The sequence below is a fragment of the Monodon monoceros genome, unplaced genomic scaffold (assembly GCF_005190385.1).
Source record: "Monodon monoceros isolate NGI ecotype Baffin Bay Population unplaced genomic scaffold, NGI_Narwhal_1 Super_Scaffold_10, whole genome shotgun sequence".
In the NCBI taxonomy this organism is placed as follows: Eukaryota; Metazoa; Chordata; class Mammalia; order Artiodactyla; family Monodontidae; genus Monodon; species Monodon monoceros.
Window position 1 is genome coordinate 27,571,499 of NW_021703766.1, and position 12,127 is coordinate 27,583,625.

The 12,127-nt window shown below is 40.1% G+C and overlaps 1 protein-coding gene across 2 annotated transcripts in view; it reads right to left on the bottom strand.

Annotated features, from left to right (window-relative positions):
* Positions 1–12,127, bottom strand: part of RSPRY1 (ring finger and SPRY domain containing 1) — a 46,826-nt gene that overhangs the window by 15,929 nt on the left and 18,770 nt on the right. For both annotated transcript variants that reach the window (XM_029207584.1, XM_029207593.1), the window contains exons 3-10: positions 11,939–11,991; positions 11,141–11,253; positions 9,737–9,863; positions 8,894–8,952; positions 6,927–6,993; positions 5,866–5,997; positions 4,845–4,960; positions 3,519–3,662 (exon numbers count right to left, since the gene is read on the bottom strand). In XM_029207584.1, coding sequence (XP_029063417.1) covers positions 3,519–3,662; positions 4,845–4,960; positions 5,866–5,997; positions 6,927–6,993; positions 8,894–8,952; positions 9,737–9,863; positions 11,141–11,253; positions 11,939–11,991 — 811 coding nt within the window. The remainder of the gene's footprint in view (positions 1–3,518; positions 3,663–4,844; positions 4,961–5,865; positions 5,998–6,926; positions 6,994–8,893; positions 8,953–9,736; positions 9,864–11,140; positions 11,254–11,938; positions 11,992–12,127) is intronic.

The window sequence follows — 12,127 nt, forward strand, 5'->3', positions numbered from 1 at the left end:
GATCAACTTCTACAGGCTAAGAAGTAGGTGCCTCTGCTAAGCAGAGATACACTTTAAAAAGCCCTTTGAGCTCACATACCAAAGAGCAGTCCAGATGTACTACACCCTCTTTCAACGTGAAAACATTCCCAGCAGAACTATAACTATGGTCTGCGTCAGCTGAGGCAGACAAATGAGAGAACAGTGTAGCTAGCTTGGTACTTGGGGTGATTATTTTGATCTGTATGTTCTGGTCACGTATACTTTAGTAATGGCAACATTAATAAAAACAAACAACAAAAAAGCATTTATCCATAGTTTGTTGTTTACGGAATATACTGACTCCTTCCCTATGTGGTGGACACCATCCTTTCTTCTGCTGTCCAGTATCCCTACCACTTCCTGCTATGGGGAATATAATGAAGATACAATGTCCTGCCTCCTGCTCTGGAGATGGAGGGGTAAGATGTGACCTTGGCCAACTGGACCCTCCCATCAGACACCTAGTGTCTATGACCCCACATGGAGGAATGGTTAGGACCTTTGTGGCAGCAGTGTTGGCATTCTGGTCCCTAAAACACTGGCTGTTGTACTTCCTGTGTCTTGGCCTCTGATGCTGCCTTGGAGCCTGTCTGGTTCTCAAACCCCTCAATAGTCTGGGAGCCCCCAATAGGCTTCCAAGTCATTCTTTTTCTGTTTAAGATAGCAGAGTCATTTTCTCCATGGCAAGAGGCTTCAACAGGGAAAGAAGCACGGGCTGCCTTGACCAGGGTTTGAATTCTTCGCCAGCAGTTGGAGGCTAGGTGACTTTGGGCAAGTTTCTAAATTAATTTCTTAGAACTTCATTCTCATCTCTAAATGGGAGAATAATACCTTCCCAAACTCTCAAAAAGATTAGAGATGAGTATGTGAAAGACCTGTCACATGGTAGATGCTCATGAAAAGGCAAAAGATATTTTAGATAAGTCAAAATGCACCCTTGGAGACTTGCTCCTCCCAAACCCCCATAAATATATACAAGATAACTATTCTCTAAGTGACCTGAACAAGAACTATCCTTTAGCTTCTCAGGCTAATGATCTATGTCCAAGCCCAACACTTTGACCATCTTTTCAAAACTGAAGCCCAAGCAGTAGGAGTTAAAATAAGTCTATGAACAGATTCAAAGTTTTAGAAACTGCATGTATTCTAGGAATGACTTATTCCATAAAACCACACCCTATCTGTACAGGCAAAAGGATTCAGAATCACCAGAACAATGTCCATGTGAAGCAAAGTTAAGTATGGCAACATCATTAAAATCCTACATTTGGGGAAAGATACATCAGACTTCACCAATTTCTAACCAACCAGTACTTGAATCAGGGAAAAATGTTTCATTTTTGTTTTTTAAAGAAAGAAATTAAGTCTATCAAGCAATCTGGAGGGTAGGAAGATAGTATGTTAAGCCTCTTAACTTGAGAAGCCAAAGTTTTTGCAACTATATGGCAGAAATTAGTTTCACCCATCAGATAAAATGATCCAGCTTCATTGGCCACTAAAAAAAAACAATCTGCAACATTCAGTCTCAAATATACTACACTCAGACCTGTAGTGTGCTGCCAAATTAGGAGAGGCACATTTTATATCGAAGCTTTCTCCCGAGAGGATTCCACATTTCTTCTAGTTCCCAAACAAATCTTTACTTCCAAATGAGACTAGCTACTTCTCTGAGACTCTCCCCATTTTCAAATGCAAAGAACACAACTATTGTAGAATAGGAAAGGGACTGAATTCTAGTCCTAGTTTCTTTTGGTCCCAGTCTTAGTCTCAGTTTTCTCATCTGTGAAATGGAAACTGTGACAGTAAAAACTGTTGTGGGAATCGGATGATAGGCTCTAAAATGAAGGTGCTCTGGAAATTAAGATTTTTTTTTAACTCCTAAAAAATCATCTTGAGGACATCATTTGGGGCAGGCTGTCAGTGTAACTGATACTGTCTTCTTTAAATTAGTGCCTAAGTTGGGCACTAAAAGACTAACTGGCATTGTTCTCCAGACCCACTTACTTCTGACTACATGGTGTCACAAAAAAGCCCCATTCTTCCAGGTTTTAATTAAGGCCTAGAGGACTAGGAGGTGCTGCATCAGGGAAGGTTCCCAACAAAGCAATGGCAGACTGGGGTCCAGTTTTCCATCCTGGACAAAAATCCAGACCTGACCTCTCCCTGGGCCCTCTTCCTCCAATTTGTCTCTTTCCAGCAAGGAGTTTAGTAAAATGCCATGAACAATTCCAGGATGCTGTACAGCCTTGTTGAAAGGGCACTTTAGAAACTAGCTGTATGGCAGGCAAGTTTAGTTTGATTTTGTTGGATCACTTCTAAAACCCATCCCAGGACCTTACATATGGGATGGGAGGCTATTATTTAGATTAACATAAAAAAAAAAATCTAAGGGACTTTTCCCAGCTCAAAGGGTAAAAATCATATGTCCACAAAATATTCCTGATCAAAACTGGATTAATTCCAAACAGCTTATAATATGACTATGAGAGGAAAGCCGATTGGGTTGGGCATTAGAAGGGTATAAAGTGACAAGAAATTAACATTTGTAGGAAAGCGAAGAACCCCAACCTCTCACACCCAGGTAGAGGCAGCCCAATTCTGCTTCCTCTAGTGGACTTAATTTTCCCTTATAAATTACAGCTTTGTATAGCAAAAGATAAACACTGAATACTGAAAACAAATGTGCCTACTAATTACAAGGTAAAAGTAAAGTAAGAGGAGTCAAGACAACATTTAGTATTTTATGAAAGGAACAGAATTCCTACGAAGTTCCTAAAGCTTAAACGCAAGGTAAAAACCATCACTGGACCCAATATAAAAACTGAGCCAAACATGTGGCTGGGGCTGGAGCAGAGCTTAAAAAGAAAAAGAGGGGCTTCCCTGGTGGCACAGTGGTCAAGAATCCGCCTGCCAGTGCAGGGGACACGGGTTCGAGCCCTGGTCCGGGAAGATCCCACATGCCGCGGAGCAACTAAGCCTGCGCACCACAGCTACTGAGCCTGCGCTCTACAGCCTGCGAGCCACAACTATTGAAGCCTGTGCGCCACAACTACTGAAGCCCGTGCGCCACAACTACTGAAGCCCACACACTTAGAGCCTGTGCTCCACAGCAAGAGGAGCCACCCCAACGAAGAGTAGCACCCCCCCGCTGCAACTAGAGAAAAGCCCATGCGCAGCAACAAAGACCCAATGCAGCCAAAAACAAAATAAATTAATTAATTAAAAAACAAAAAGAGGAAAAAGAGCACATCTAAACTCTGGGTGGAAGATTAACATGAACTTAAAACTTGAGGGGAAAAAAACAGCTGACGGGCAATTTCACCTGTGTTTTCCTATTTCTAAATCAGTTTAGAAAACCACTGTTAGGGATTTGGCACCATGTGATTCAGCCCAAGGAACGATTATTGTGCAAAACTATCTGAAAAATGAGTATCCGCCACCCACTCGCCAAAAAAACTGCTGCTGCTCTCATCCACACAGGTCTCCAAGGTACTCACATGATTGAGAAACTTGCTGTCTCGTGTGGCCCAGCCGATCTGCATGACACCAGAAGTGACCACTGTTACTTCGTAGTACCACACCCCAGCATCCACACAAAAGGTGCAGCGCACACTTTCAAAAGAAGAGGCATCACAGCGAGCCTGGCAAAATCAAAGAGCATGGCAGTCCACCATCAATGCCTGAAGACCACCAGAGATAACCGACGGCTCAGAAGGTAGAATCTATTCTTCCTCATTAAAGCTCCTGGTGGACTACTGTCTTCTTCCCTGTGCATTCTCAGTGACAAAAAGTATAAAACCGAAGGAAGGACACTCTATTTTATAGTTTAATTTCCAGGGAGTTCCAGATTGAAAGGATTGGAAGACCTCAAAATAAGAATTAGTGAAGGCTACTGGCTTCACTTTTAAGTACTTACAGAGCTTTGCTCTTATAGTAGAATCTTTTGCAAATGCATAAACATTGTACTTGTTAGGGAGGGAGATGAGGGAGAGAAGGATATTGAAGTGTATTAGATGGAGTACCTAAAAATAATCTGAAGCAGAAAACTACGTAAAGCATTTGGCAAAAAGATGTAAGATCAAAGAACCTACTTGCAGCCATTCTTCAACGGCTCTTTAATCTTGACATGTCTAGTGCCTAACGGTACCTTCCTGTATATAAGCAGCTCTTTCATTAACCTTCACCTCCAAATCAGCAACATTTTCAACATAAAGGGAGAAGGTGAAGCTCTAGACTGAATACAATTGGTTATGCAGGGATTTAAAAAAGGAAGGGCCGGGCTTCCCTGGTGGCGCAGTGGTTGAGAGTTCGCCTGCCGATGCAGGGTACACGGGTTCGTGCCCCGGTCCGGGAAGATCCCACGTGCCGCGGAGCGGCTGGGCCTGTGGGCCGTGGCCGCTGGGCCTGCGCGTCCGGAGCCTGTACTCCGCAACGGGAGAGGCCACAACAGTGAGAGGCCCGCATACCGCAAAAAAAACCCCAAAAAAACAACAACAACAACAACAACAAAAAAAGGAAGGGCCTCTTTTAGAAACACTAGTCTTTGTACCTTTAACTGCATAAAATGGCAGAGATGAAAATCAGACATATTTAAACCAGTCAATAAACATTATAGCATGTACTATATGTATAGGACCATGTTAGATATGAAAGAGTAAATAATATCCCAAACACGCTCTCTCCCACCACTTCTACCTCTAAACACTCTTTGCGTATGTAGAAAATTTCCATCTATTTTGCAAGGATTGCTTTTGTTCAAAATCAGGGCAGGAAAATGAGGACAAGATTTTCTCCCCAGAATGGTCCGTCTATGGAAGCTTTACCTCCAAGCCATGAGGTGAGATCTTCAGGTACTCGCTGACATCGTTGCTATTTAGCATGGCCTTAATGCTATTCAAGTCCACTTTCTCATAGGTCAGCTGCCTACCTTCTTTTAAAACTGCAAAAGAAAAAGTGGGCACATTTCTAAGGCAGGCTGTTGTGGAGAAAAAAGCTACTGTCATTGCTAGTTGCCATTCTAGTTAAGAAGTGGAGGTGCTCATAAATGGCAGAATTGGTAGACTTATAACCTTAACTTTGCTGCTACACTGCCATATGAAGATTAATTAAGCAAATGCTAGTAAAGGCAGCACTGCTAGGTTTATATTTCTGTTCCCTATAGTCATTATTTTGCATGCAGCAAAATCCAAATGGTACTTTTTCAGAATTATTCTTTAACTGGCACTACACAGGCTGGGCACTGAGCTACTCCCCATAATGCTGCAGTAGGGAGCATAGGGGTCACACGTCCAACTGTGCTTTAGCACAGTGCCACCTGTGGGAGGGGGAGTGAGGATAGAGCAGTAATATAGTTTTAGTTCTTGCAGCTCTTGGAGGAGAAAAAGAAAAGTTGGGAGCAACTCTCACGGTATAGGTAAGACATGACTTGAGTTTTGAAGAGCAAAGTTGGGACAAAGAGAAGAGTAAAGAGGGAATTCCAAGTGAGGGGAACATGCCCAGGGGTAGGAATGACTGGGAACTGCTTGTAGGACAGTGAGAAGAGTTTGTGTTGGAAAGAGTTGATTAGACAGTGGCATCTGATTAATGGCCTGGATGCAGGAGGAAACAGGGGACCAATCAAAGTTTTTGAACAGGAGAGTGCTGCAGTTAGAAGCATTCCGTCTAATAGTCTGAAGAGTCCCTAGACTCTTTACTTTACTGCTAGAATATAGCCAACCCACCAGTAGAGGACCTTATATGGAAAAACTCACACTCACTGTCACAAAATAAAGACCTGTGATCCTATTTAAGAAGTGGATTTGGAAATGAAAACAGGCATTTTAATAAAGGACAACTCCTACTTACAGAGATTGTCTAAGCTCCACTGGGCACAGAAACCAACTTGACGTTTCAGATAATCAGGATCATCAGCCCAGGACTCTAACGTGACAAGCCGGTCACTAATACTGGATTCAGATATAGTCAATTTATTTTCACCTGTTGGGAAGACATAAACCTTAAATTAACCATGAAAGAGTAGGATGATTTGCTGGGTAGATTAATGGAGGGAAAGAGTGAGGAGAGACAATTAGAGAATCTGGAAACTATAATAATGACAAAGCCCAAGAGCTCTATTTTCTAGAAAGTAGCAATATGATCACTAAATTTTTAGCTATAAAAAGTGGGTAATCACGGTCACCAAGTTTTGATTCTTTATATATATATATATATATATTTCTTAACATCTTTATTGGAGTATAATTGCTTTACAATGGTGTGTCAGTTTCTGCTGTATAACAAAGTGAATCAGCTATACGTATACATATATCCCCATATCCCCTCCCTCCTGCGTCTCCCTCCCACCCTCCCTATCCCACCCCTCTAGGTGGTCACAAAGCATCAAGCTGATCTCCCTGTGTTATGTGGCTGCTTCCCACTAGCTATCTGTTTTACATTTGGTAGTGTATATATGTCCATGCCACTCTCTCACTGTCCCAGCTTACCCTTCCCCTCCCTGTGTCCTCAAGTCCATTCTCTACGTCTGCGTCTTTATTCCTGTCCTGCCCCTAGGTTCTTCAGAACCATTAAGTTTTGATTCTTTAGGTGAGAAAACTCTTGCCTTTGTCACTGTTACATCTTACTGGCTTTGAGATGTTTACCCAGACAAATCAGAATGTATGCATGCTTCTTATCTATTTATTTGGCTGTGCCACACGGCTTGAGGGATCTTAGTTCCCCAACCGGGGATTGAACCTGGGGCCACGGCAGTCAACGCCCAGAATCCTAACCACCAGGCCACCAGGGAATTCCCCAGAATGTATGCATGTTTGATGGGGTTCAAAAGCATCAGCTCATCCAGTAACTATGAAAAATAAGATTTTTAACAAGCGATATAGATCATTAATGTAAGAAGTCACTATACCTACTTGTCTGTGCAAACTTTTCCAGTGCGATAAGTGCAAAAAGCATGACTGTGGGGTGGGACTGTAATTTCTGAAAGACAACAAAAGGTAAAAAAAAAAAAAAAAAAAAAAATCATTGCCCTGCAGAGGTGGCAAGTTATCAATTTCCTCTTCTTACCCAATGTGTGCTAGATTTTTTTTTGGAGCAGTAGGACAAGTTTTACTCATTCAAGTCCATGATTATCCATTTGCTAATATTGTTATTAATAAACCAAGATAGAGTCTCTTAAAACTTATATTATTTTCTTGAAGTTACTGTGTTCATTTATAGATATGGAAATTTCAAAAGTATCTTATTAAATGTACTATGTTATTTTACTTAGTATCATTTATATATTAAAGCTTTGTTAAATAAAATCATGCTGATTCTTATATTCCTTTAAGCAAGCCAAACAGAAGCCCAGAAATATAGCTAAAAATGGCTTTTTATTCAGAACCCTAAAAGGAGCCATTCATCACTACCAAGTTCCAAAATTATAAATAATGAAATTAACAACTTATGGCTTCATTTTCAACCTGTTCTCTGAAAGGAATTATACAAATGCTGATGGTAGGTGGGATAGAGCAACAAGTGAACTCTTTCAGTTACATTTAAGTTCATGTCACATGTGTTCACATTTGAAGGAAGGTCTAACTGCTTAACATCATATCTTCTCACAGCCATCCTTCCCCACAGCTATGCTAGGTGCCTGCAAAAGAGCTCTAGAACAACAGATGATTTCCACTCACTTTTCTGGTGCCCAACTGGGTTCTGCAGAGCTCATGTAACCATTGCCCTTCCCTGCTGCAAAGCCTGTTTAGCACCCTGCTTCTTGGCCACATCCATCCTCATTCCCTCTGTCTGGTTTTTCAGGCCCTGAGCCCTCCCCACCTGGCTACTAAGTCTATGTCCTCCTGTCTCTGAACACTGTCTTCTGATCAGATAATTCTCTGTAATATGCTGGGAACATGGCCATTTCTGGCTCTGGGCTTCTGCCGGTGATGTGCCCTTAGCCAAGAAACCCATTTCTTCCTCCTGTGTGCACAAACAAATCCTAGCCCTGTGGTGTGACCCAGCTGAGGTCCCACCTTCATCAGGAAGTCTGCCTCCCATGACTCCCAGCCCCCTCCACCCGTTTCTCCCACCTCCCAACCACCTTCTCAGAACCCTTGGCACTTGGTCCGAAGGAAGCTATTTTGCCCTTGATCGTATCCTGTCATAAAATGGAAGCTAATTATCTTGTCTGAGTAGTTTTGTTCCCCTAACCAGGAAACTGCTTGAGGGTGAAGGACTGTTAGACTACTTCTGTACCCCTACAGTGCTTACTTAGCATAGTGTTAAGTGTTTTAAGTACATATCATATAGGTCCTGAAAAAAAGGGTCTTTCAGATTTTGAAAAAAGGCCAATGCACAGTAGCCCTGAAAAATAACTTTAAAAAACACAGACCAGTCAAGACTGCAGTCAAGCAGTGTGAGAGATCCGATAGCACAGCCTTGGCAAACCACAAGCTTCACAGACGATATATCAAATACTCAATAATAGTTTTAAGAGCAGTAATGGTGGGAGGGATGGGGGAACAGAGATTTATATACACTGGGAATCTGACCTCACAGTTTCCTGTTGGAATGCCGTGTAATTTTGTTTCCACTGCGGAGGTTCCTACTACCATTTGGCAGACTCTAAGGACGCACACAAAAAAAGCCAATCATAGCACCTATCTTATGACTAAATTTAATACCAGACCAACTCAGCTGTTTTTGCTTGCAATAAATTCCTATCCTGCCCTTACTTTTTTTTAAACACAGGAAGGAATAGATAAACACTCAGGAAACACCTGCAAATAAAATTTATAGCTGATTCCATTCTCTGTGCCAGTGGCTAAGTGGGCAATTTTAGAAAAATGCACAATTCCAGATGACTAAGAATAACTAGCTTTGATGTCTCACTTACCAGACACTGTAGCAAATATTCCAGTATTCCTGGGCTAAGTAAACCTATACTTGCAGGACCTAGATGAATACAACAAACACTGGATATAGTTAAATGTGTTACATTATTTTGAATTTGCAACTAATACCAATAAAATTGTAGAGCTCTTTTACAAAGTACTCTCATGTGCATTATCTTATTCAAGCCTCCTGCTTAAGGTAGGGAATAGTACTATCCCCATTTCACAGTTGAGCAACTGAGCCCACTCCTGAGACACACTCCTGAAGTGACTTACTCCAGGGCACTTGGGGAGCACACGGTAGAGGTTGAAACAATACCCATGTTTTGATTTCTAATCCATTGTTTCTTCCACCATAAATGATGCAACTAGCTGGGTTATTCACCTATACTTTGATGTTAACTTTCGTAAAATGGGTAACATTCACAGACAAGTAAAAAATCTGCTTGTCTTCTCAGGAATTGCTCCAATTTAAAGTTCCTTTTCTTCTTCCCCTACCAAATATGTCTCTATTGCCTAGCTAAACTTTATAAAGTGTGTGTATATTACATACAATCTTTATCATATGAGCTTAGCCTTTTCTCTTATTTTTAATTTTAAAGCAAATAAGGAAAACTTTTTCTTTTAAATTTCCCTCTGAAAGTCCTCAAAGCTAAATTAGTTTGCATTTACCTCTGTGGCCTTGAGTAATTTTTTTCCAGTTAGACCCTGTTGCTCAATTTTATTTTATTTTTTTAGAGACACTTCTTTGTGGTAAAGCAGGTTTGATCAAAGACCTGCAGTGCCATCTTCCCCTTGATGTTAAACAACTTAAGGTCTTCCTTGATGGAGCTTCCCAGAGTTACCTGCTAGTTTCTCAGCCAAGCAGCCTAGGACTGCAGATGTGTTCCTGTGTTTGGCAGGATGACCTGAGTCCTGGCAAGCTACTTCTCCATTTAAGTTGAGAATTTCAGTCAATTTCTGGAGTGCATCCTAAAAACAAAAATGTACAAACGGATTTGGTAAATGTATCACTTAGGTTTTTTTTCCTCAAGGTAATTCTTTGACACAAAAGCAATAACCATGTGTTAAATTAACTCAGAATGACCATACAAAAATGATATAATATAGTCACAGGATACCATTATTTTTTTAATTTTTATTTTATTTATTTATTTTTGTTTTTTGCGGTACACGGGCCTCTCACTGTGTGGCCTCTCCTGTTGCGGAGCACAGGCTCCGGACGCACAGGCTCTGCGGCCATGGCTCACAGGCCCAGCCGCTCCGCGGCATGTGGGATCCTCCCGGACCGGGGCACGAACCCGCGTCCCCTGCATCGGCAGGCGGACTCTCAACCACTGTGCCACCAGGGAAGCCCAGGATACCATTATTGATGGGAAATATTATTTGATCAACCTGAAAGTTTTCTTAAATGAATTGCTAGATTCCATTTAATTCAAAATGTACCAGTTGTATCAAATATATGCTATATACTCGAGTCGTTAAACAGAGTAAATCCACCCAAATGCCAGTATGATTGATAACAATAGGGCCTAGTGATACTAAAGTAAAAAGTTTCTTACAAATTTTTTTTTTTATCAATCAAGAACAAATATCACCAGAATTTTAAAGGCAAAGACTTTAAAAGACTAGGCAAAGGTCAATTCACCAGTGACAAGGCCAAAGACTTTTCCCTCTGCCCATGTTTTCCATGTTAGGCCCAAATGTCTGAGGCTTTAAACAAATGAAAGATGCCAGAGTCCAAAATTTTTAAAAAAGGATTCCATAGACCATATGGAATAAGGCAATGAAAGTTAGATACTTTCATTCTACATAAGGGATAATCAAAGTTATGCCAATATTTAATATGTTTAAGACTCAAAAGTACTTTTGGTATAACAGTGTTTTCTCTTAATAGAAAATGTTTAAAAAACTTTTGTTATGAGGAAATTGTTTGGAGAGAGATAAGAAAATCAGCTCAGCAACTGAACATTCTTTTCTAGTTTCAAAGATTGCCATTTCAGATATAAATGCTTCCATTTTTAACATTTTTAAAATTTTAAACTAAAGTTTTAGAGTAAGCTATTGACAGAAAGAGGATGTAGCAATTTATTAGTAATAAAAAACAAGTTTACATAATGAAATTAACATTAAATAAAACAGACGCAAAATATATAAAAAGAAATGCATTATATCAAATGTTCTTTGTGGTCATTCATCCTGTGTTTAAGCAGAGATGTCAGTTTCATAAAAGATAAGTATTAACTTACTTTAGTGGGCAATGGACATTCATCTAGTAATAATGTTATAACAGCTGGTCCCAGTGGATCTTCCAATGGAATAACTCTAATTAAAGACTGGACAACGTCCAACCATCCTTCATCTAGGAGCAAATCAAGAAGATTATACGATGGAGCCATATTTTAAAAATGTGAATATGTAACTTACAACACAAGATGACTTCACATTAAAATAGAAACACTCTTGGAAAACAGAAACATCCTATAGCTTTTAAGCAGCTAGTATTTGGCATGGACATGGTCATCAACTGCTAGTCATCACAGTAGAGACAAAGAATCCTAACTTACAGGAGTCTGGTGATTTGGGGGTATCTTTATTTGAAGAACATTTAAGCTACGGTTCTGGGTTCTCAAATTATGATTAAATAGTTTCCAGCATCTTATTTATGACATAGGGGTTAACTGAGAAGATTAAGTATCTGAAACAGCTGGCTCTATTTTCAGAATGACATTTAGGAAATTGAGGGACAAAAAAGTTATCCTCCCCATTCTAGAAGAGTTATAGTCGAAGATCTGTCAATGCCAAAAATAATTTTATTTTAATAATTTTAGTGAGATAAAACCATTACTGAAATATGCAGCATATACTCAGGATACAATACAGTGCTTATTAATTATTGTCCTTATACAAGAAAATTTCCATAGACTAGGGGGTTTTTTCTTCATCATATGTGTTAAGTATTTTTGAAGTCTTTTATTAAAAAAAAAAGTGGCTACACTTCTTCATGATCATTAATTAGGAAGTATTTTAAAAAACTTTAAAAATACCTGTTTCTGCCATTTCGTGCAATGTAATCATTGAATAGGGAGGTTCCTGATCACTGAAAAACAAACATTCAAGACATCAAACTTGAAGAAATAAGAAATGACAATTTCAAATAAAAGTTCAAACTGGAAGTGTGGGGGTAGGAAGAGAAAGAAATGTACATTAGTGAGCGTAGAGAAAGAGATGGAGGA